Source organism: Palaemon carinicauda, chromosome 12, assembly GCF_036898095.1.
Source record: "Palaemon carinicauda isolate YSFRI2023 chromosome 12, ASM3689809v2, whole genome shotgun sequence".
NCBI classification, from domain to species: Eukaryota; Metazoa; Arthropoda; class Malacostraca; order Decapoda; family Palaemonidae; genus Palaemon; species Palaemon carinicauda.
In genome coordinates this window covers 66323718-66350289 of record NC_090736.1, presented here as the reverse complement: position 1 = coordinate 66350289, position 26572 = coordinate 66323718, and the positions used below count along the sequence as shown (strand labels likewise).

At 39.5% G+C, this 26572-nt stretch overlaps 2 protein-coding genes across 2 annotated transcripts in view; both read right to left on the bottom strand.

The window, feature by feature from the left end:
- LOC137651253 (uncharacterized) overlaps positions 1-26572 on the bottom strand; it is a 125257-nt gene that overhangs the window by 56777 nt on the left and 41908 nt on the right. The gene's annotated exons all lie outside the window — the stretch shown is intronic.
- Positions 94-15875, bottom strand: LOC137650432 (uncharacterized). Its single transcript, XM_068383664.1, has 5 exons — positions 15667-15875; positions 6956-7076; positions 5723-5827; positions 4484-4561; positions 94-3948 (listed from the first exon to the last, which is right to left on the bottom strand). Exons 2-5 carry the CDS (start codon positions 7058-7060, stop codon positions 94-96), a joined length of 4143 nt encoding a protein of 1380 aa, XP_068239765.1. The 5' UTR covers positions 7061-7076; positions 15667-15875.

Sequence of the window (26572 nt, the reverse complement as noted above, 5' to 3'; positions counted from 1 at the left end):
CTTTGCTGGACTTATCAGGAAATGCAAGTAGTAAGTCATGTTCTAATCCTTCTAAATTACATCCATTTTTCTTGCAAACTCTAGTTTCTCTTATCAAAACTCTCGATCTTTTTTTTCGCCCATGAACTGTACAATGGAGGTATAAAACTCGTGAACGTCTTGCTGTTGTTCAATTGTGAAAGCATCTGGATTTGCATCAACTACACACTTCAATGCCTGTTCAACTAGTTGAGATGGTACCTGGTCTTTACACTCTCTCTCACATTTGAGAAACATTAATATGTCCAGTATGCTGTTCTTTTCTTTGTCTATTGCTTGCCTCCGTTTACCACATGACTCGACTTCAACAGGACTCTGTTTTGTAGTGCTTTCAAGCATCCTGGTTGAGATGTTACTGGCATGTAATGCTTGTATGGTAGCATTAAACCAGCAGGTGTTACCCTTATTTAGCATTCCACAAGACTGGATGCTGTTTGTGTCCGAGTGGTCACCCACAGGTGTACAAATCTTTCCACGATGAGAGTCTTGTTTCTTCTCAGTTGCAGGCAGAGAAAATTTGTCATTTGGTGGCGACTGAAAAATGCCTTTTGTCCTCTTTAAATTTGCTGGCTGAGGTTTTCTCTTTGCCCATCTTTCCTGCAGTAGCTGGGTTTTCTTTTTATAGGTATTCTTCTGATGCTTCCCAATCAAAGATGGGGCTTTGAGGCAGTCACGGGCTGCAATAATCTGGGCCGAAGTAGTTGCCTCATACAGCATATGTGAGAATACATCTATTCTTGATTGAGTTCTGTCATCCAAATGAAGGTTTTTGATAATTCTAAATCTGTTTTCTGAGAGAGCAGTTGTCTTTGCCAAAATGAGCGAGTTTTTGTGCATCTTGTATAATGGATTGAAGGTTGTCAAGTCTCCAAGCAGCAAAGCAGACCAAAGGGGAAACAGTGGTAAATAAAACTTCAGGATATGCTCCATATACTTCAAACTGAAGAAAGGATTTGCTTCTTTATCAGAGGAATCAGTATCAGTGTTTGCTGCAATTTGATTTGCCCATGTTTTGAAAGGTGATTTGTCTCCAAGCAGTAAATAATCTTCTTCAGTATAAGACCCGGACTTCACAATCTTCTCATCGCCTGGTGTTCCTTCTGTCTGTACACTTGTCTCTGCATCTGCTACTGAGGTATCGAAATTGTTAATTTTCACCATCAGTCTCTCAACACTTTGTTTTGTCACAGCATTCAGCGTAGGATTTTTCAAAGAGACACATATATCGTGCAGGATCTGTTCAGCTTCGGACATAGTTCTAGCGTTCATCAGTAAACTTATCATGTACATTCCAAACTTTATATTTCTTTTGTAGTTGAGAAGACAGAATTTCTTAACCTTGTTCATAAAATGGCTGGCACACAAATGGACAATGGTTTTCTTTGTAGCATCAGTCACACTAGCTGTACCTTTAAAAATATTCCAACATCTTTGTAGATATCCATTCAGAGTCTCCCAATTAAAGCCTTTAATGGCTGCCAAAATCAAAACCATCGATTCATCACTTTTTATAATTCTTGGCTGGCAGACAGAATTATGACCAAACAACACTTTCTCTTTATGTCGAAGACACTCGAGAAAACCAAGAATTACAGGAAAAGACTGATCTTCAGTTATCATAGAAGCTACAGGGACACCTCCTTTTCCCTGTATTGGATTTTTTACAATCAATTCATAGAAAAGGAACCTTTTTCCATCTTCACTGCGCTTTACAACACTACCAGTGGCATCCCAGTAAATAGGTTGAGTGCTTGCTAGTTTATGAAAGAACCGGACTCCAGCTTCAGATATGTATATAATGTAAGTTGGATGATCACTTGATCTTTGAATAAAGCCAAAGTTTCCATTGCGTTTTTGCTCTTTCATCTGCATACGGACACTGATGATGGGTTCTGGATGGAGTTTTCCCTTTTGACGACTCTCATAGGCAATCTGATTCAAGATTCGAGAGTCTTTGCCAATGCCATTAACATTGCCTGATATGATGAGATCTTTATCACCATCACGAACCTTTTCAGTATATAGAGGCCATGCCTTCAAACCATGCTCCATTTTCTTTTTGATGTCTCTTCTCTCTTTCCCAGACACTGGTCTAGCATGCATGTGGGTTACATGGTGCTTAACATGACCAGTATACTCTACTAATACATTGAAACTATCTTTTTCATGTACGGTCACATTGACAACCACTGGACAGTCTTCAAATTTACATATGGCTGAAGTTTTGAAAAATACAGCATTCTTTTTCATCTTCCTTTTCTTTGCCATGCTGACATAATGCCCCTCAAACATGAAAACGCAGTGCTTGTTTGATTCCTTTATACCACTGGCCATGATATGTTGCCACTCCCCTCTTGCAAAGCCTTTTCCTTCTTGTGTATCACAAACATTTTTCCAGTCCTTCGCATCCAGTACAAATTCAGCTTTTTCCGGAAGAGTGCATTCGAAGAAGTGTTTTGGAATTTTTCTCTGAAGAATGGATTCTAAAACACTGTTGTCTAAGGGAGGGAAATCTAAATTGTCATCAGAAGAATCTTCACTGGTAGAAACACTGTTGTACTCTTTCACACACTTTTCACAATTTTCACTGGTGTCTGATTTGTTCTTTTCGAAGTCTCCGAGAAATTTCTGGAACATCTGAATATTTTGCTTTTTCTGGTTTTGAATAGTGTCAAGGCCAAAGGAATCTACACTGTCTAACTTTTCTACTGTTTTATCTAACGAGATCATTAATTCTGTAAAGGTTTCCATGTGTTGCTCATTAAAAATCTTGACACGCCTGCAAGTGTCAGCTGCACTATCCACAATCGAACTTATTCTTTGCATCTGTTTTATGATTGTTCTTGTATGTAGTGGAGTTGTCACGGCCGGAGTTGTTACGGGTGGAGTTATTACTGGTGAAGTTAAGTCAGCCAGAGTTGTCTCCATTGGAGTTGACTCAAGCAGAGTTGTCTCCATTGGGGTTGACTCAAGCAGAGTTGTCACGGGCTGAGTTGTCACGGGCCGAGCTGTCTCTGAATGAGTTATCAAGGGCTGAGTTGTCACAGTCCGAGTTGTCTCTGAAAAAGTTATCACGGGCTGAGCTGTCCCTGAACGAGTTGTCACGGGCCAAGTTGTCTCTGGACGAGTTTTTCCTGGCTGAGTTGTAACCACAGCCTGAATCGACTTCCTCTTGTGGTTACGTCTTTGCACCCTTGGCAGCTGTGCTTGCTTTTGGTTTGCGTTTGTTGAGTCTGGTTGCCCTGTGGAGTGTCTAACCTTGGGGAATTTTATGTCTCGGAATAACTCCTTTTCAGTTTCTGACTCTTTCAAAGTTTGTCTGATTTTGTTCTTACAGGAAAGATTTTCAGATCGTGGGCTGAAGACCAGTTTCAACTCGGTACTGGAACAGCTATTTTGCCCACAGGTGAAGATTGCAACTGCTTTAGAATTGGGACAAGGTGGAAGCCCAAGACAGGAACAGTGGTACCACTGTTGACACTTTTCGCATTCAACCATGATATTATCAATGCTTCGCCAAGGCATGTTACAAATACAGTATTTCTGTCTTTGTCCATCTTTTTCTCTTTTCTTTGTTGGCAAAACCTGTTCCAAATTAGCATACACTACATGATCATCCATGCTCTGATCTTCTGAGTCGGGTATTGATGACTGGGAAGTTTCAATACAGTTGGGTTGAACCTGAACATTTCCTCGATTATGGTGCCATATAGTGTAAAGTTGTTTTCTTCTGCGTTTGTTGTTTCCCCAGGCTAATTCTTCAGCTGCTTTTCCATAAGGACCTTCAGAGTGTAATTCATTTTGTGAATCTGTTTTCACTCTCTTCCGGAGTACCTCTCCAATTTTGTTGTAGTCAAGCTCTTGTTGCCTACCTCGTTCACTCTTCACAGGCACATTGGAAATCTGATCCTGATAGGAAAAAAAAATAGGACATAATTAATTCAAACTTCTGTTGCAGTGCACATTGCCTGTCAACCTAATTAGAGCTCGTGTTCCATATGCATTTTACTAGTCAAAATTTATTAAGATGCATTTCAATCATTCAAGTATTGCACACTATGCATTTTACTGGTCAAAATTTATTAACATGCATTTCAATCATTCAAGTATTGCGCACTGAATGGATATGAGTTGTTGCCTTTCTCCTATTGGTAAACCTATACTTTCTTGAGAATCACAAACATATTTCTACTCTCTCGCATCAAGTATAAACTAAGCTTGTTCCAGAAGAAATGATTCAACCATCCCATTAACAGTATCGATCACTGTTTGGCACTCATTTGCTATTGTTTTCAAACTCATACAATTCAGGAAAAATCCTCAACAAAGTAAGAAAAGTTAGGATGCAAGGACTAATTATAAGAGCGCAGAGGAAGGAAGGCCATTTCCTTCCGAACACCTGTTGTTGAACCATGAGTTATAAATATTTCTTTACAAAGATTACCTGTGTATATTCTCTTTTCCTTCGTTTTGGTGACCTGTCTGGTACTTGCTCATGGTTTGATAGTGCGACATCCTCCTCCTGTAGGAGAAAGAACAAGTACATGTATACAAAATCAGGTAATTTCAATAAAAAATATCTCATTCACCATATTAATTTTTGTTTTGTCTGTTAGATAGCTTGGGGAGAAATAAATTTTGACAACACTGTAATAATTAGACTTGTGCTCAAACGTTACGTTCATAGATCTTTCAAGTAACGAAATGATTCATGTGACATATTTGTGAAAAAATACTGATGTGTGAATGGGAAGTAAGCATGACCAAGGCAGCACTCATGAATAATTCATTTATTTACACCTATTCACACTTCAGTTCACTATTATAATACCAAAAAATAAATTTTTCGTTTCCAGTAAATATATATATATGTATGTATATATATATATATATATATATATATATATATATATATATATATATATATATATATATATATATATATATACACACATACAATATATACACACACAGTGAAACTTCGTTATTTTGAACTCGGATATCTCAAATACCATAAAAATCTCAAAGTTAAATCTCAGTCCCAACTTTGTCACTATGTAAACAGTAAATTGACCTGAAATATCTCGAACTAGGATATCTCGAGTACCCAGGATATCTCGAATCAAATTTCTGGTCTAAAGAAACACAAATAATGCAAATCTACCCTACTTATCTTTACGTCAGATTTAACGAAACATATGATTTAAAGCACACATGCAGACATAATAAAAGTGAGGAGACTGCATCACTACGTGTGCATGAGAGAGATAGAGAGAGAGCATGCATTAAATAATAAGAACAGAGAGTACTGCTTCATACCATTGTAAACTATGTTCAATGACTTAATTATCGACATATAGAGGGAGGAATAGTGGCCATCTCGGGCTTTGGGTACACAGGATTTACAAACTAAGGGGGATTAAAGTCGACAAGATTTGTACAATACAGTATATTCATTGTCTTAGTTACTCAAACCATGTCAAACATTGAGATCACCAAAATGTCAGATACTATTAGGGACAGTAGCTCATACATATGTTTATGAGCTACCTCCTTGAACATATCAATACAGTACAACAAGTGAGTTTCAAAGTGCTAAGTTTCAGATTCAAAGGTCAGTAATGGTTAAATCAGTACTTTGTGGGGAGAATAGAATTATTATTTTCAATAGTAGACTACTCACCACTAGGTCTGGCGATGGCAGTGATGTAAACCTATTGTAGCATCCATATGACTCTTGGTTTGGAATGAGTCGGCGGAATCTAGGCCCCCCACCTACTCGGACTTTCTGTTGAAAAGTGAAAAAAAAAATATATAAACTCAATGCCAGGGAGAATAATTGCAAGTGTTAACAAAAATGAATGAATAAATACCCCTCCTACAAAAATGCAGTGACACTTCTTCCTCTATATGGGTGCCGCAATAACGATGACTTTGTCCCGACGCAAGATACAAACCTTCCACTCTTTGACATAGCATTGTTATTTCGGCGGAGCTGAAAACTAGTAAAAACTGATTATCAGGGTTTAATTACCCAACACTAGCAAGCGGGGGTCGTGGGGCTGTGTTTACCCACCGCTCCCACCAGCACAGGTGACTAGCCGTCACTTTTTATTTCGGCTCAGTAGTGTATAGACGTGTCTCACTCTCCCGTTAACCCAAACTGGCTGGAACTAATTTCTTTTCTCTTTTTCTATTTCAGGTGTGCCTGCCCGTGAAATCCAACCATGCGACTATGTCCAGGCCGTGAAGGGCGCCATTGCGGTACCTTCATGTCCTCGGAGGAGACGGATCCTCACGGTCTCTGTCCTTCATGCTGAGGTCACTCGTCTTTGAAGGAATCTCCTTGTAGTATGTGTCAGGAGTAGTTGCCCTCCCAGTGGGTGAGGTTTGGTAGGCGGAAGATGTCTAAAAGGGATTTTCTCCTTCGGGGTCAGCCTCGAAGGGGAAGAAGTCCCGACTTCTTTCTCCTCCGTCTCGATTTTCCAACCCTGACTCTACTTGACCGGCTTCCTCTGGGGAACGGTCGAGTACGAGTGGTGCCCTGTCATGTTAATCAGTCAATTCAGCTGAAGTAGTTGCTCGGCAAGAAGCAGCTGAAGTAGTTGCTGGGCGAGTAGCAGCTGTAGTAGCGCTCAGTAACTTTTCCAACCATTTATTACCTTGAGTGACTGGGAGGGGTGGCCAGTCACTCTCAACAGCGACCTTGGCTTCACGAATAACAAAATCTCTTTCACAGCTGGTCACTGATGTGGTCAGAAAGTGGGCACCTTGCCTGTTGACATGTAGGCCATCACTCCCCAAGAATTTCTCTGGATTTAATCAACCATATTCTTCGAAACTGCAGACAGACTCCTGAAATATCATACACAATGCATTGTTGACATGTCAAATGATCTCATTTAAATCAACCTACCTTGTCTTGACTCCAGGCCGCCTTGGCAATGTTGTTCCCGGCTTGAGGCAGCACAGCACACAAGGTCAAATCCAGAAATGAATTAGGCATATTGACTTGCTGCATAATTCATCGGTAGGCCCTAAAAATAACAAAGAAAACTCAATATCAGTATATATAAATTGACATTTGCATTGAGGAATAATCAATACTGTATAAGGTTTTAGGGGGAAACTATATTATCATTATTATTATTATTATTTTCTGGGCTTGACCTGTGTCGCTCCGTGAAATGCTCCTCTAGCACCATTTCTAAGGCATAGTTATTGCTGAATATACCAGAGAAAAAAAAAAAAGAGATGCATGGAATGCCAGGGATAAACTTAGCTTGCTCACTTATTGAGTGTCGGTATAGAAAACTTGGGCGTGATTGAACCACGACCATAGATCACTCACCAATTAGACCTCTCCTTCATCAACATCCCCTCCACCCCTACATCTCCCCACCCCTTATCTACATTCCTCTATCAGCACCTGCGTTGGTCAGACTTGTTTTATTTTGCTCTGTGTTGTTTTGTGTTTTTGAAGATGTCCGACGTTTTAGAGAACCCTGCTCCCAAGCTGTGTATTATATTTGTCTGTTTGGGATTTCTAGGTTGCGACAGTTATTTATTCTTATTCATGTTTGGTTTTTTTGTTATCGCTGCTTGTTGTTCCCTTTTGGGGGTTCGTCACGGTCATTTGGTGTCACCTCCTCATGATCTCTTTGTTTATCGGGCTTTCATTTAGTTCCTTATACTATTTGTAAGCCCTTGTTTATGTTTTGGACATCTAATGTGACGCAAAAATTGTTTCTATGTCCGGCAACCAGATATGTATATCAGTCGAGAAAAGTCAAAAAAGTGAAAATTACCCATTTTTACCCCTCTATCGCAAAATTCTGGAATGGGTTAGATACAATATTATTCATGATTCTGATTATACTATGTATGGGGCTCAAATTCTATACCAACTTAATGTGACGCAAAAATTGTTTCTATGTCTGGTAACCAGATATGTATTTCAGTCGAGAAAAGTCAAAAAAGTGAAAATTACCCATTTTTACCCCTCTATCGCAAAATTCTGGAATGGGTTAGATACAATATTATTCATGATTCTGATTATACTATGTATGGGGCTCAAATTCTATACCAACTCAATGTGACGCAAAAATTGTTTCTATGTCTGGCAACCAGATATGTATATCAGTCGAGAAAAGTCAAAAAAGTGAAATTTACCCATTTTTACTCCTCTAATGCAAAATTCTGAAATGGGTTAGATACAATATTATTCATGATTCTGATTATACTATGTATGGGGCTCAAATTCTATACCAACTCAATGTGGCGCAAAAATTGTTTCTATGTCTGGCAACCAGATATGTATATCAGTCGAGAAATGTCAAAAAAGTGAAATTTACCAATTTTTACTCCTCTAATGCAAAATTCTGGAATGGGTTAGATACAATATTATTCATGATTCTGATTATACTATGTATGGGGCTCAAATTCTATACCAACTCAATGTGGCGCAAAAATTGTTTCTATGTCTGGCAACCAGATATGTATATCAGTCGAGAAATGTCAAAAAAGTGAAATTTACCAATTTTTACTCCTCTAATGCAAAATTCTGGAATGGGTTAGATACAATATTATTCATGATTCTGATTATACTATGTATGGGGCTCAAATTCTATACCAACTCAATGTGGCGCAAAAATTGTTTCTATGTCTGGCAACCAGATATGTATATCAGTCGAGAAATGTCAAAAAAGTGAAATTTACCAATTTTTACTCCTCTAATGCAAAATTCTGGAATGGGTTAGATACAATATTATTCATGATTCTGATTATACTATGTATGGGGCTCAAATTCTATACCAACTCAATGTGGCGCAAAAATTGTTTCTATGTCTGGCAACCAGATATGTATATCAGTCGAGAAAGTCAAAAAAGTGAAATTACCCATTTTTACCCTCTATCGCAAAATTCTGGAATGGGTTAGATACAATATTATTCATGATTCTGATTATACTATGTATGGGGCTCAAATTCTATACCAACTCAATGTGGCGCAAAAATTGTTTCTATGTCTGGCAACCAGATATGTATATCAGTCGAGAAATGTCAAAAAAGTGAAATTTACCAATTTTTACTCCTCTAATGCAAAATTCTGGAATGGGTTAGATACAATATTATTCATGATTCTGATTATACTATGTATGGGGCTCAAATTCTATACCAACTCAATGTGGCGCAAAAATTGTTTCTATGTCTGGCAACCAGATATGTATATCAGTCGAGAAATGTCAAAAAAGTGAAATTTACCAATTTTTACTCCTCTAATGCAAAATTCTGGAATGGGTTAGATACAATATTATTCATGATTCTGATTATACTATGTATGGGGCTCAAATTCTATACCAACTCAATGTGGCGCAAAAATTGTTTCTATGTCTGGCAACCAGATATGTATATCAGTCGAGAAATGTCAAAAAAGTGAAATTTACCAATTTTTACTCCTCTAATGCAAAATTCTGGAATGGGTTAGATACAATATTATTCATGATTCTGATTATACTATGTATGGGGCTCAAATTCTATACCAACTCAATGTGGCGCAAAAATTGTTTCTATGTCTGGCAACCAGATATGTATATCAGTCGAGAAATGTCAAAAAAGTGAAATTTACCAATTTTTACTCCTCTAATGCAAAATTCTGGAATGGGTTAGATACAATATTATTCATGATTCTGATTATACTATGTATGGGGCTCAAATTCTATACCAACTCAATGTGGCGCAAAAATTGTTTCTATGTCTGGCAACCAGATATGTATATCAGTCGAGAAATGTCAAAAAAGTGAAATTTACCAATTTTTACTCCTCTAATGCAAAATTCTGGAATGGGTTAGATACAATATTATTCATGATTCTGATTATACTATGTATGGGGCTCAAATTCTATACCAACTCAATGTGGCGCAAAAATTGTTTCTATGTCTGGCAACCAGATACGTATTTCAGTCGAGAAAGTCAAAAAAGTGAAAATTACCCATTTTTACCCCTCTATCGCAAAATTCTGGAATGGGTTAGATACAATATTATTCATGATTCTGATTATACTATGTATGGGGCTCAAATTCTATACCAACTCAATGTGGCGCAAAAATTGTTTCTATGTCTGGCAACCAGATATGTATATCAGTCGAGAAAAGTCAAAAAAGTGAAAATTACCCATTTTTACCCCTCTATCGCAAAATTCTGAAATGGGTTAGATACAATATTATTCATGATTCTGATTATACTATGTATGGGGCTCAAATTCTATACCAACTCAATGTGACGCAAAAATTGTTTCTATGTCTGGCAACCAGATATGTATATCAGTCGAGAAATGTCAAAAAAGTGAAATTTACCAATTTTTACTCCTCTAATGCAAAATTCTGGAATGGGTTAGATACAATATTATTCATGATTCTGATTATACTATGTATGGGGCTCAAATTCTATACCAACTCAATGTGGCGCAAAAATTGTTTCTATGTCTGGCAACCAGATATGTATATCAGTCGAGAAATGTCAAAAAAGTGAAATTTACCAATTTTTACTCCTCTAATGCAAAATTCTGAAATGGGTTAGATACAATATTATTCATGATTCTGATTATACTATGTATGGGGCTCAAATTCTATACCAACTCAATGTGGCGCAAAAATTGTTTCTATGTCTGGCAACCAGATATGTATATCAGTCGAGAAATGTCAAAAAGTGAAATTTACCAATTTTTACTCCTCTAATGCAAAATTCTGGAATGGGTTAGATACAATATTATTCATGATTCTGATTATACTATGTATGGGGCTCAAATTCTATACCAACTCAATGTGGCGCAAAAATTGTTTCTATGTCTGGCAACCAGATATGTATATCAGTCGAGAAATGTCAAAAAAGTGAAATTTACCAATTTTTACTCCTCTAATGCAAAATTCTGAAATGGGTTAGATACAATATTATTCATGATTCTGATTATACTATGTATGGGGCTCAAATTCTATACCAACTCAATGTGGCGCAAAAATTGTTTCTATGTCTGGCAACCAGATATGTATATCAGTCGAGAAATGTCAAAAAAGTGAAATTTACCAATTTTTACTCCTCTAATGCAAAATTCTGGAATGGGTTAGATACAATATTATTCATGATTCTGATTATACTATGTATGGGGCTCAAATTCTATACCAACTCAATGTGGCGCAAAAATTGTTTCTATGTCTGGCAACCAGATATGTATATCAGTCGAGAAATGTCAAAAAAGTGAAATTTACCAATTTTTACTCCTCTAATGCAAAATTCTGGAATGGGTTAGATACAATATTATTCATGATTCTGATTATACTATGTATGGGGCTCAAATTCTATACCAACTCAATGTGGCGCAAAAATTGTTTCTATGTCTGGCAACCAGATATGTATATCAGTCGAGAAATGTCAAAAAAGTGAAATTTACCAATTTTTACTCCTCTAATGCAAAATTCTGGAATGGGTTAGATACAATATTATTCATGATTCTGATTATACTATGTATGGGGCTCAAATTCTATACCAACTCAATTTGGCGCAAAAATTGTTTCTATGTCTGGCAACCAGATACGTATTTCAGTCGAGCAAAGTAAAAAAAGTGAAAATTACCCATTTTTACCCCTCTATCGCAAAATTCTGGAATGGGTTAGATACAATATTATTCATGATTCTGATTATACTATGTATGGGGCTCAAATTCTATACCAACTCAATGTGGCGCAAAAATTGTTTCTATGTCCGGCAACCAGATATGTATATCAGTCGAGAAAAGTCAAAAAAGTGAAAATTACCAATTTTTACCCCTCTATCGCAAAATTCTGAAATGGGTTAGATACAATATTATTCATGATTCTGATTATACTATGTATGGGGCTCAAATTCTATACCAACTCAATGTGGCGCAAAAATTGTTTCTATGTCTGGCAACCAGATATGTATATCAGTCGAGAAATGTCAAAAAAGTGAAAATTACCCATTTTTACCCCTCTATCGCAAAATTCTGGAATGGGTTAGATACAATATTATTCATGATTCTGATTATACTATGTATGGGGCTCAAATTCTATACCAACTTAATGTGACGCAAAAATTGTTTCTATGTCTGGCAACCAGATATGTATATCAGTCGAGAAATGTCAAAAAAGTGAAATTTACCAATTTTTACTCCTCTAATGCAAAATTCTGGAATGGGTTAGATACAATATTATTCATGATTCTGATTATACTATGTATGGGGCTCAAATTCTATACCAACTCAATGTGGCGCAAAAATTGTTTCTATGTCTGGCAACCAGATATGTATATCAGTCGAGAAATGTCAAAAAAGTGAAATTTACCAATTTTTACTCCTCTAATGCAAAATTCTGAAATGGGTTAGATACAATATTATTCATGATTCTGATTATACTATGTATGGGGCTCAAATTCTATACCAACTCAATGTGGCGCAAAAATTGTTTCTATGTCTGGCAACCAGATATGTATATCAGTCGAGAAATGTCAAAAAAGTGAAATTTACCAATTTTTACTCCTCTAAAGCAAAATTCTGGAATGGGTTAGATACAATATTATTCATGATTCTGATTATACTATGTATGGGGCTCAAATTCTATACCAACTCAATGTGGCGCAAAAATTGTTTCTATGTCTGGCAACCAGATATGTATATCAGTCGAGAAATGTCAAAAAAGTGAAATTTACCAATTTTTACTCCTCTAATGCAAAATTCTGAAATGGGTTAGATACAATATTATTCATGATTCTGATTATACTATGTATGGGGCTCAAATTCTATACCAACTCAATGTGGCGCAAAAATTGTTTCTATGTCTGGCAACCAGATATGTATATCAGTCGAGAAATGTCAAAAAAGTGAAATTTACCAATTTTTACTCCTCTAATGCAAAATTCTGAAATGGGTTAGATACAATATTATTCATGATTCTGATTATACTATGTATGGGGCTCAAATTCTATACCAACTCAATTTGGCGCAAAAATTGTTTCTATGTCTGGCAACCAGATATGTATATCAGTCGAGAAAAGTCAAAAAAGTGAAAATTACCCATTTTTACCCCTCTATCGCAAAATTCTGAAATGGGTTAGATACAATATTATTCATGATTCTGATTATACTATGTATGGGGCTCAAATTCTATACCAACTCAATGTGACGCAAAAATTGTTTCTATGTCCGGCAACCAGATATGTATATCAGTCGAGAAAAGTCAAAAAAGTGAAAATTACCCATTTTTACCCCTCTATCGCAAAATTCTGAAATGGGTTAGATACAATATTATTCATGATTCTGATTATACTATGTATGGGGCTCAAATTCTATACCAACTCAATGTGACGCAAAAATTGTTTCTATGTCCGGCAACCAGATATGTATATCAGTCGAGAAAAGTAAAAAAAGTGAAAATTACCCATTTTTACCCCTCTATCGCAAAATTCTGGAATGGGTTAGATACAATATTATTCATGATTCTGATTATACTATGTATGGGGCTCAAATTCTATACCAACTCAATGTGGCGCAAAAATTGTTTCTATGTCTGGCAACCAGATATGTATATCAGTCGAGAAAAGTAAAAAAAGTGAAAATTACCCATTTTTACCCCTCTATCGCAAAATTCTGGAATGGGTTAGATACAATATTATTCATGATTCTGATTATACTATGTATGGGGCTCAAATTCTATACCAACTCAATGTGATGCAAAAATTGTTTCTATGTCCGGCAACCAGATATGTATATCAGTCGAGAAAAGTAAAAAAAGTGAAAATTACCCATTTTTACCCCTCTATCGCAAAATTTTGAAATGGGTTAGATACAATTTTAATCATGATTCTGATTATAATATGTATGGGGCTCAAATTCTATACCAACTCAATGTGACGCAAAAATTGTTTCTATGTCTGGCAACCAGATATGTATTGAAGTCGAGAAAAGTCAAAAAAGTGAAAATTACCCATTTTTACCCCTCTATCGCAAAATTCTGGAATGGGTTAGATACAATATTATTCATGATTCTGATTATACTATGTATGGGGCTCAAATTCTATACCAACTCAATGTGACGCAAAAATTGTTTCTATGTCTGGCAACCAGATACGTATTTCAGTCGAGCAAAGTAAAAAAAGTGAAAATTACCCATTTTTACCCCTCTATCGCAAAATTCTGGAACGGGTTAGATACAATATTATTCATGATTCTGATTATACTATGTATGGGGCTCAAATTCTATACCAACTCAATGTGACGCAAAAATTGTTTCTATGTCTGGCAACCAGATACGTATTTCAGTCGAGCAAAGTCAAAAAAGTGAAAATTACCCATTTTTACCCCTCTATCGCAAAATTCTGGAACGGGTTAGATACAATATTATTCATGATTCTGATTATACTATGTATGGGGCTCAAATTCTATACCAACCCAACGTGTCGCAAAAATCATTTCTATTCGTGGCAACCACAGATGTATTTCAGTCGAGAAAATTTTTTGATAATTCTGACCATCCTCTACATTCAGATCTTCATGGACAGTGCCATCATGTTAGTAATACTGGGCATGCAGTTGCCTGCAGTTAATTCTAATAGTCAGGTCTTTTCCATCATGAGGCTCAATATTGCACAGTATTCTAGATGTTTTATTCCACCTGTGACCAAGTCGTTGAATGATCTTCCTAATCAGGTGGTTGAATCGGTAGAATTTTAACAGTTCAAACATGTAGAAAAACCATCATGGCCATCTCACCCAAAAATATTTTTTGCTTCGGTCAAAATCCGTTTTATGTTGAACAGGCTGACATGTCTTTTAATAGTTTTTTTGGGCTCAAGCCATGACGTCCTGACGGAAGGTTCCTTCAGTAGCTTCCTATCTGTAGTTAAATATACCCTAGGAAGCTACTGAAGGAACCTTCCATCAGGATGTCATGGCTAGATTTTTCGCTTCGCTCAAAATCCGTTATATATGAAATTTCTCTTATAATGTTTTTAAAACGGATTTTTACCTAGGAAAAATCTATTTTTAGGTGAGATAGCCATGTCCTCCAGATGGAAGGTCCCTCCGGCCGCTTCCTACTGTATAATATTTCTGCGAGTGATATTACAAGAGAATTACCCTCAGATATCATGGGTTCTAACCCCCGAACAACTATCCTAAGATATCAATATTTTACATGATTCTGATAATACCATGTATGTGGTTCAAGTTTTTTACCAAATCCATGTTTTGCAAACATTTTTTTCTATTTCTAGCAGGCAGAGATGTATTTTTGTCAAGAAAATCAAACTATTGCTCTCTAGTCTTGGGTAGTGCCATAGCCTCTGTACCATGGTCTTCCACTGTCTTCTCTTCATCTTGTTTTGTTAAAGTTTATATTGGAAATATTTATTCTAATTTTGTTACTGTTCTTAAAATATTCTATTTTTCCTAGTTTCCTTTCCTTACTGGGTTACTTTCCCTGTTGGAGGCCCTGGGCTTACAGCATATCCTGCTTATCCAACTAGGGTTGTAGCTTAGCAGGTAATAATAATAATAATAATAATAATAATAATAATAATAATAATAATAATAATAATAATAGTAAAAAACTTGAAAATTACCAAATTTGATGCTTCAACCACGAGGCCTGCTTCTGGATGCAACTTGCTGCCTAAATGGAATTTCTTATTGTTTTAAATTTGCGTCCACTAATTCTTTATTCCATAATGTAACCAAAATTAGGAATGAGAATTTTTTTCTTCAATATCTGTGCAGTTATTCAAACACCAAATTCGCATGTCAACATTTATGACTGATATAGTGATAGGTCTGTTATATCAGTGTTGCAAGATGGGCTAGACTAAATTTCCTTGTTTTGGTCTTAAAAAATTCCCTTTCTCAAGCAAAATATATCCTTGTTCTAATATATATATATATATATATATATATATATATATATATATATATATATATATATATATATATATATATATATATATATATATACACACACACACACACACACACACATATATATATATATATATATATATATATATATATATATATATATATATATATATATATATATAGGCTATATATATATATATATATATATATATATATATATATATATATATATATATATATATATACACACACACACACACACACACATATATATATATATATATATATATATATATATATATATATATATATATATATATATATATATATATATATATATATCAATTGAACATATGGCTTCTATCACCTCACGACATTAACTCATCAGGGGGTAAAAATGAAACTATTTTTTCATGGTTTTACTTTACATTTATTTTACTAACTACAGTTTTAGTCAGCCATTAGTTCATGGCTATCTTCTGAACTTGAGTTACATTCATCAATAGGAATACAGTAGGCCTAAAGCATAATAGAAATCTAGATACAAAACAAATATTTGTGAAGAGAAAATTACGAGTTTACTAAAAGAAAAACTGTTTATATGTCTTTGAAAACAAAATATTTTTATACATTAGTGTGAAGCAAGAAAAATAATAGTAGATATTGAACAAGGATGGATAATTTAGAGAATACCATATATAAAGTTATGAAAAACAGAAGTACATAATGTATTGAATGCATACCGATAACATAAGTTTAATTCTTATTTGAGGAGAAAATTCCAAGTAAATAGTAATATTATCTTTAACATGAAGACTTATTCAGTTGTTTTCAACCTATTGTATAATAGGAATTCTTTGGGTCGGATTAAAAGTTTCGTCAATCCTCAGTTTGCCGGGAGGGATAGTTAAGCTGCAACAACGTAACAGTTAAACTCTCGATCTATTCCCACTGCCATCTGTTCAGAATTCGTGCCCTCAGAAACAGAAACAATCTTTTTTGCTACTTGTCATAGATTTTGTGTCTTCTCCCAATTTTATTTTACCATCTTGCTAGCTTGCTTGTGAGATTGCCCAGCCCTTCTTGCTGGACAGGGGCTCTTTCATATGGAACCTTCGAATAAAATTTCCCACTTGATTTTAGTATTTTATTTTCCTTTTTACCTTTTTGAACTCAAAATTTCCCAAAACAACGGAAATTTTCCTCCATCTGTCATTATGACTTTCAGTATACCAAGTATAAGTAAGTAGGCCTATAAGTATGACTTTCAGTGGTTAGGTCTATATATACACCAGAGTATTAGTACTGTCATTAATAGAACCAACTTTTCTACTATTTGTTAGAGATTTTATAGCTTCTCTCATTTTTCTTTTCTTATGTATTGTGCTTTTCATAAATGCGAAACAGAGTAAAATTGCCCTGTTGATTTCGAAGTTTTCTTCCTATTTTCGTAAAACAGGGAAATTTTCCTCTTTTCTGTTTTAATGTTAATGTTTTAAAGTATTTTATTTTAAATGTTCATTACTTCATGTGTTTTTTTTTTTTTTATTATTTCCTCATTTCCTCACCAGGGTCCTCTACTATAGCATCGTCTGTTATTATACCTGGCCTTACTAATCGAGAGAGTTATTTACTGCTAGCCCAACATAACGCTATCCTCGGGTAGCTATCTCCGGGTAGAAAGATTTCAGTCTTCTTGATTGGCCAATAACTTCGAGCTTAACAGTCTTTTGTACATTTTCAGTCTTTTCATAATGGCTTTTCCTACAAGTCATAAAACGGTGTTTGTTATGGACCATACCCTGGTGGCTTCATCCGGGGTAAAGCTAGAAATGGACTCTTTCTGTAAAACCAGAAGCAATAGCACAAGCGGCAGTACACAGTCTCTGTCACAACCTATGAACCTCATTCCTCTTCTGCCTGTGTCCAAATCATTATGGACTTGTGCCGTGGAAGCCATCACCGAATATTGTAGGTAAGCATACAGTAATAGGTCAATTATGAGAGCTTTTCCAATTACTTGGGACGGACAGAGTCAATAATTAGAATGTGGGTAATTTTACATTAACACAATTTTCCAAAATTATTTTAATCAGTATATTTCAATAAAACGGGTAGTTTGTAGCGCTACGGCCAAGCGTCCTAATTTGCTTATTATTGCTCCGACTGTTATCTTGTATAGAATAAAAACGTTTGGAAATGGTCAACGAACCTTAAATATGTTGTGTAAGGGGGGGGGGGGGGTCGGGGGGGCGCAGCCCCCCTGGGTAAGGACCGGCTTTTAGCATAGGTTAGGTGGGTTTTTTAAGTTGGCTTCTCCCATCGTACTCGTAGGTAAGGAAACTGTTGTGTAAGGGGGGGGGGGGGTCCGGGGGGGCGAAGCCCCCTGGGTAAGGATATGACTTTTAGCATAGGTAGGTGGGTTTTTTAAGTTAGCTTCTCCCGCCAAAATCGTTTTTAGAACGACGGCCACAGTTCAGAATATTCCCGTTTTCTACGGGATCTGGCCGTCACCCTACAAAGGCTCCAATAAAACATTAGGAGCCTTTGTATATCAGTGGCCAGTTCCTCACGCAGTGATTGAAAATGTACATCAACTCACCTAACCTGAAAGCCATGTCCTTATTTACTTACCTAACGGGAGGGCCAACGACCCCCCTTACACTGTCGTATTCCAAGTTAGACATTACAGTGAGCCCTCGCTACTTCGCGGTTCGACCATCGCGGATTCACCACTTCGCGGATTTTTTTCATAACCCATGTATATACATATATCGCGGATTTTCCGGAAATTTCGAAAATACCGCGATGTGACCGATGGTGCGAGATTGGAGAAAGTAAGGAAAATTGAATCATGATTGATTTTCAATACAAATGAAATTTTGAGGAGCAACAAAGATATCATTTGTTAGAGAGATAGAGGTAAGGAATGGGAGGTAGTGAAAAGTAGCCCACAGAGAGAGAGAGAGGTAGAGAGAGAGAGAGAGAGAGAGGTAGAGAGAGAGAGAGAGAGAGAGAGAGAGAGAGAGAGGTAGAGAGAGAGAGAGAGGTAGAGGTAGAGAGAGAGAGGTAGAGGTAGAGAGAGAGAGGTAGAGGTAGAGAGAGAGAGAGAGAGAGAGAGAGAGAGAGATAGAAGGGGGTTTAAATGTAATAAACAAAAAAATTTGATAGGTTATAACACATTGGTGCTTATGTAATATCAACTGTATACTGTAGATGGTTTGAATAAGTTAAGAAATTGTATAAACGATACTTTGTTAGTGTATTCGTACACTCTCGAGCGGCAGCTAGATGTCAGCTGATCTAATCACAGCCAAAAGTAAAACAAAAAGAAGTCAACAATGCTCGATTTTTAAAACACACCCGAAATTTAAAAACAAAAGTACACGCTTTCTTGATGTGCAATCAACTATTTAAAGAGTAGCAATTTTCTAGAGTAAGATGATGTTTCCCAAAAAATAGTGGTTTGCTGATGAAATCGGATGCCGTATTTTTAGCTATGATTGAAATGGATGTAGACTCGGCATAATTTTTTCGTTTCGTATTTAATTGACACTAAGAAAACTAATTTTAGTTTCTTCATCTAAATGTAAGTATTGTATAACACGAAGAGAGAGAGAGAGAGAGAGAGAGAGAGAGAGAGAGAGAGAGAATGAATCAGCTGTTGTAATCAAATGGCGTGTTTTTGTTTCGTGAGAATTTCATCGCCACGACTATAACAACAACATACTGTACTGAACTTTACAGCATTATACAGACTACTGTAATATGATAAAGTAAAATTTTTCAATATTAAACTTACCCGATAATCATGTAGCTGTCAACTCCGTTGCCCGACAGAATTCTATGGAGGGATACGCCAGCTATCACAATACTAGAAGGGGGTGTACTTACCAGCGCCACCTGTGGCCAGGTACTCAAGTACTTCTTGTTGACACCTCCTCAATTATTCCTCTGTCGTGCTTCCGGCAAGACGTTCTGGGATACGCTTATGATCTTCGAGTATTTTCACGGCTAATTGGTGAAGTATTCTCTCAGATTTCGGCTGTCGCTTTACTGGAAACCTTCTTATATTAGCTAGATAGCTTTTATATAGTCCTGATTAACGGTTAACGATCTTTTGCTTGATTTTGGAACCCCCTTTTGGCTAACTCTTTGGATTCAAGATGTCTGACATTTCGCAAGCCCCCTCCCATAGACGATGTAGGTCTTGCAATAGGCGTATTCCGAAGGCCTCGGTAGATCCTCACACCGCTTGTTCTGACTGTAGGGACAGGCCCTGTCAGTTAGAAAATCGATGTGAGGAATGCGCCGGACTTTCGGAACTGGAATTTGTCCGTCTTTTGAAATATTCAACTAAGTTAGAGAGAGGTAGAGTTAGGAGGAGGAGTTCTCACTCTTCACTGTTTTCCTCACCTCATGATCCCCTACCTTTTCCTACCCCTGTAGTGGCTACCCCCGAACCTACTGTTTGCCCTCCGCCTGATATGTCTGTTGTTTTGCGTGCTATTCAGGCCTTAGGCGATAAAGTAGAGTCAGTGGTAAGTGATCATAAGTCTCTGATGGCCGAAGTCAAGGAACTTAAGGTCAAGAGTGCAGTGGGTGGAATTAGTGCCAGTGCTGTGACGAGTGCTAGTGTCAGTGCAGTGCCAAGTGCTAGTGTCAGTGCCAGTGTGGTGCGTGAGGATACTTCTGTGCGAGCCAGTCGTCCTCCCAGTCCGGGACCTCTTGCAAGCTCCCAAGCCCAGGGGAGAAGCAATGTCGAAGGGCATAAGGGTTCGGCAGGCCTTGTTAGGCGCACAGAAGTATCCTCGGTGGTTGCGGGCGTGTCTTCCAAAGACCGTCACTCCCACCTGCAGACGATTGAGCCCGTCTTTTTCTCGTCCGCTGATCAACTGTCACGGAAGAAACGTTGGTCTCAGGTCTCGAGACCGCTTAAACGCAGAGTCCAGTCCGCGAGTGCTCAGCCAGGTTGCAGTCATTGGCTCAGCTCTGACTCGCCGCAGTCATCTGTCGACTGCACTCCGCCCAAGAGGAGTAAGGTTCTGCCACAACAGAGCTCGACTGTTAAGGCTTTACCTCAGCCTACTGTAGTTTCTGCCGACCCCAAGTGGACTCTACTTCAGTCCATGCAAGCTCAGCTTTCGGACTTGATGCGTGAGTGTCGGGCTGAGAGTGTTGCGCCTCCGCCTCCGCCTACACTCCCTCCGCCTGCTCTCGCTCCGCCTGCGCTCGCTCCGCCTGCGCTTGCTCCGCCTGATCGCAGTACCATCTGCCAGGCGTACGATGTTGAGCCACGTTCTGAGTTTGCTGTTCCCAGTGGTGTTCAGCCTCCGCCTTCTTTAAGGCAACCTTTACTATGGGATCAGGAGGATTATACCTCTCTTCCTCCGCCTCCCCTTGCTGCTCCACCAGTGGTGCAACACTCGGTTGAGGTACAACAACCTCTCCCGTCCATGAGTCAGTCTCCTCAGCTCTCGCTGCAGCGAGCTCAACCCTCCACAAGGCAAGCACCACTACACCTTGGCCTTGCGCCTCAGGAGCCTCAGCTTGCGAGACATTTACCTTGTTCTGCGCAGCCTCAACCTCATCACGCTCCACTCACACCACAGGAACAGGAACTTGCTACTCCGCTTCCGCCAACCGCTCAGCAAGCGCAACCCTTGGGTTCAACCACTCATGCTAGGAGTCAGCCTCCTCCACCCATGCGCCTTCCTTCTGCTTCGTCTTTTATTCAGCCTTTGCAGTCTGAGCCTCAGGTTCTCCCTCAACAGTTACTTGAAGAGGAAACCACTAATATTGTTCCTACTCGTTCTGACTCTGCTGTTCAGCATTCTTGTCCGATCTCTTCGCTACACTCTGGTGATGAGGTGTCTGATGATGAGGAGGCACACCTGGATCCCTCGTCAGACGTGGATGAATCCAAGCCTTCTCCACAGTCTATTGACTTTCGTAAGGTCTTGGCTCTGCTTAGGGAGGTTTACCCAGACCACTTTGTCTCTGCTATTCCCCGCTCTCCGCCATCTGAGTTTTCGCTGGGCATACAACAAGCTAAGTCCACCTATACTAAGCTAGTCCTAGCAAGGTCCTCTAAGAGAGCGTTAAGGATCTTAGGGGAGTGGCTGCAGACTAAGCAACACCTTGGCAAAACTTCTTTCATGTTCCCGCCGACTAAGCTCACTTCGAAAGCGAGCGTTTGGTATGCCACAGGAGAAGCACCAGGCTTGGGAGTACCTGCCTCTGCCCAGGCTGACTTCTCAAGTCTGGTAGACTCGCCTCGGAGAACTGCAATGAGGCGCTCTAAGGTTTGCTGGACGTTCTCAGACCTTGATCACTTACTGAAAGGAGTGTTTAGAGCATTTGAGATGTTCAACTTTCTAGACTGGTGCCTGGGGGCCCTCAGCAAGAAGACCTCTCCTGCGGACAAGGATTCTGCCATGCTATTAATGTCCTGCATGGATAAGGCCATTAGGGATGGATCTGGTGAGCTTGCGTCGATGTTTGTATCAGGGGTTTTGAAGAAAAGGGAACAGCTGTGTACCTTCCTTTCCTCCAGCATTACACCTTGCCAAAGGTCACAACTCCTTTTTGCTCCGCTCTCGAAGTTCCTCTTCCCCGAAGAGCTGGTTAAGGACTTGTCTGCTGCCCTGATACAAAAGGACACACACGATCTTGTAGCCTCATCGGCTCGTAAGTCTAAGGTTGCTACCTCAGTCCCCAAGACTTATCGCTCTCCAGTGGCTGATACCCCTGCTACGAGGTTCATACCGCCCTTTCGTGGTAGAGCCCCCAGCCGAGGAAGCTCCCGTCCAGACTCTTACAGGAGCAAGTCTAGGAAAGGCTCCAAGACATCTAAAGGAAAAAACTGACTCTCCGCATCTCCAGACAGCAGTAGGAGCCAGACTCAAGATCTTCTGGCGAGCCTGGGAGAAGAGAGGTGCAGACGCCCAGTCTGTCAGTTGGCTGAGGAACGGTTACAGGATTCCATTCTGCCTCAAACCACCTCTGACCACATCGCCCATCAACCTCTCTCCCAACTACAAAGAAGAGGACAAGAGGCTAGCATTGCACCAGGAGGTGTCGCTACTTGTGCAGAAGAAGGCAGTGGTTATAGTCCGGGACCATCAATCCCCGGGCTTCTACAACCGTCTCTTTCTTGTGGCCAAGAAGACAGGAGGTTGGAGACCGGTGCTGGACGTCAGCGCGCTCAACGCGTATGTCACCAAGCAGACGTTCACGAGGGAGACGACAAAGTCGGTCTTAGCAGCGGTCAGGCAGGAGGACTGGATGGTCTCGTTGGACTTGAAAGATGCCTACTTTCACGTTCCTATTCATCCAGACTCCCAACCTTTCCTGAGATTCGTTTTTGGAAAGGTTGTCTACCAATTCCAAGCCCTGTGTTTTGGCCTAAGCACAGCTCCTATGGTCTTTACTCATCTGATGAGGAATATAGCAAAATTCCTACACTTATCGGACATCAGAGCCTCCCTCTACTTAGACGACTGGCTGTTGAGAGCCTCCACGAGTCGTCGCTGTCTGGAGAATCTCAACTGGACTTTGGACTTAATCAGAGAACTGGGTCTATTAGTCAACATAGTAAAGTCTCAACTCATTCCCTCCCAATCCATTGTGTACCTGGGAATGGAGATTCGGAGTCAGGATTTTCGGGCTTTTCCATCGGCCCCCAGGATAAGCCAAGCCCTAGAGTGCATCATGAGCATGCTGAAGAGGAGCAGTTGCTCGGTGAGACAGTGGATGAGTCTCACAGGGACCCTTTCATCACTGGCCCTGTTCGTCGAGCTAGGGAGACTCCACCTCCGCCCTCTTCAATTCCATCTTGCAGCTCATTGGGACAAGGGTTCGACTCTCGAAGCAGTCTCTATCCCAATCACCCAAGAGATGAAGACCACTCTCCTGTGGTGGAAGCACAACCTCCTTCTCAGGGAGGGTCTATCTTTGGCTATTCAGACCCCCAATCTTCATCTCTTCTCAGATGCATCGGACTCGGGCTGGGGTGCGACCTTGAACGGACGGGAATGCTCGGGAACGTGGAACGAGGAACAGGGATTACTCCACATCAACTGCAAGGAGCTACTAGCAGTTCATTTAGCCCTGTTGAACTTCAAGTCCCTCCTGCTAGGCAAAGTGGTGGAGGTGAACTCAGACAATACCACAGCCTTGGCTTACATCTCCAAGCAAGGAGGGACCCATTCGAGGAGCCTATACGAGATCGCAAGGGACCTCCTCATTTGGTCAAGAGGTCTAAACCTCACTCTGGTCACGAGGTTCATTCAGGGCGATATGAACGTCTCAGCAGATCGCCTAAGCAGAAGGAATCAGGTCATTCCCACGGAATGGACCCTCCACAAGAGTGTGTGCAACAGACTTTGGACCTTGTGGGGTCAACCTACCATAGATCTGTTTGCCACCTCCATAACCAAGAGACTTCCGCTGTACTGTTCCCCTGTTCCAGACCCTGCAGCAGTTCATGTGGATGCTTTTCTACTGAACTGGTCCCATCTCGACCTGTACGCATTCCCACCGTTCAAGATAATAAACAAAGTTCTGCAGAAATTCATCTCGCACGAAGGGACACGGCTGACGCTGGTTGCTCCCCTTTGGCCTGCAAGAGAATGGTTCACAGAGGTACTTCAATGGCTAGTCGACATCCCCAGGACTCTACCTCTAAGAGTGGACCTTCTACGTCAACCTCACGTAGACAGGTTGCACCCAAACCTCCACGCTCTTCGGCTGACTGCCTTCAGACTGTCGAAAGATTCGCTAGAGCTAGAGGCTTTTCGAAGGAGGCAGCCAGTGCGATTGCCAGAGCAAGAAGGGTTTCCACTCGTAGAGTCTACCAGTCTAAGTGGGAGGTCTTCCGAAGCTGGTGTAGAGCCAATTCAATATCCTCTACCAATACCTCTGTGACCCAAATAGCTGACTTCCTTCTACATCTTAGGAATGAGAGATCCCTTTCAGCCCCTACGATTAAAGGGTATAGGAGTATGTTGGCTTCAGTTCTCCGCCACAGAGGTTTGGACCTTTCTTCCAACAAGGACCTTCAAGACATTCTTAAGTCTTTTGAGACGTCTAAAGAACGTCGTCTATCCACTCCAGGCTGGAACCTAGACGTAGTCTTAAGGTTCCTTATGTCACCTAGGTTCGAACCTCTCCAGTCAGCTTCCTTCAAGGACCTTACCCTCAAGACTCTTTTTCTCGTCTGCCTTGCAACAGCTAAGAGAGTCAGTGAGGTTCATGCCTTCAGCAAGAACATTGGTTTCACGACCGAATCTGCAACATGTTCTTTTCAGCTCGGATTCCTAGCAAAGAACGAACTTCCTTCACGTCCTTGGCCTAGATCGTTTGAAATACCTAGCCTCTCCAACATGGTAGGTAACGAACTAGAGAGAGTTCTTTGCCCTGTCAGAGCTCTCAAATACTGTATTATCTTAAGAGGTCTAAACCTATTCGAGGACAGTCAGAAGCCTTATGGTGTGCCATCAAGAAACCTTCGAGGCCCATGTCCAAGAATGGGGTTTCGTATTATATAAGGCTTCTGATTAGAGAAGCCCACTCTCACTTAAAGGAGGAAGACCTTGCATTGCTGAAGGTAAGGACCCACGAAGTAAGAGCCGTAGCTACTTCGATGGCCTTTAATAAAAACCGTTCTCTGCAGAGCATAATGGATGCAACCTATTGGAGGAGCAAGTCAGTGTTTGCATCATTTTATCTTAAAGATGTCCAGTCTCTTTACGAGAACTGCTACACCCTGGGACCATTCGTAGCAGCGAGTGCAGTAGTAGGTGAGGGCTCAGCCACTACATTCCCTTAATCCCATAACCTTTTTTAACCTTTCTCTTGAATGCTTTTATTGTTGTTTTTATGGTTGTTACGGTAGGCTAAGAAGCCTTCCGCATCCTTTTGATTTGGCGGGTGGTCTATTCATTCTTGAGAAGCGCCTGGGTTAGAGGTTTTGTAGAGGTCCTTTAGTAGGGGTTGCAACCCCATATACTTTGGCACCTTTGGGTTGATTCAGCCTCCAAGAGGAACGCTGCGCTCAGTAAGGAAGACGAACTTAAAAAAGAGGCAGAGTAACGGTTCAATTCGACTTCCTTACCAGGTACTTATTATTTCATTGTTATTTGAGATAACTGTTATATGAAATATGGGATACTTAGCTATCCTTTAATCTTGTACACTGGTTTTCACCCACCCCCCTGGGTGTGAATCAGCTACATGATTATCGGGTAAGTTTAATATTGAAAAATGTTATTTTTATTAGTAAAATAAATTTTTGAATATACTTACCCGATAATCATGATTTAATCGACCCTCCCTTCCTCCCCATAGAGAACCAGTGGACCGAGGAATAATTGAGGAGGTGTCAACAAGAAGTACTTGAGTACCTGGCCACAGGTGGCGCTGGTAAGTACACCCCCTTCTAGTATTGTGATAGCTGGCGTATCCCTCCATAGAATTCTGTCGGGCAACGGAGTTGACAGCTACATGATTATCGGGTAAGTATATTCAAAAATTTATTTTACTAATAAAAATAACATATTTGTAATCTATTTTATATGAAATGGGGCTTTTTTTTTTTTTTAAATTTACATTTAC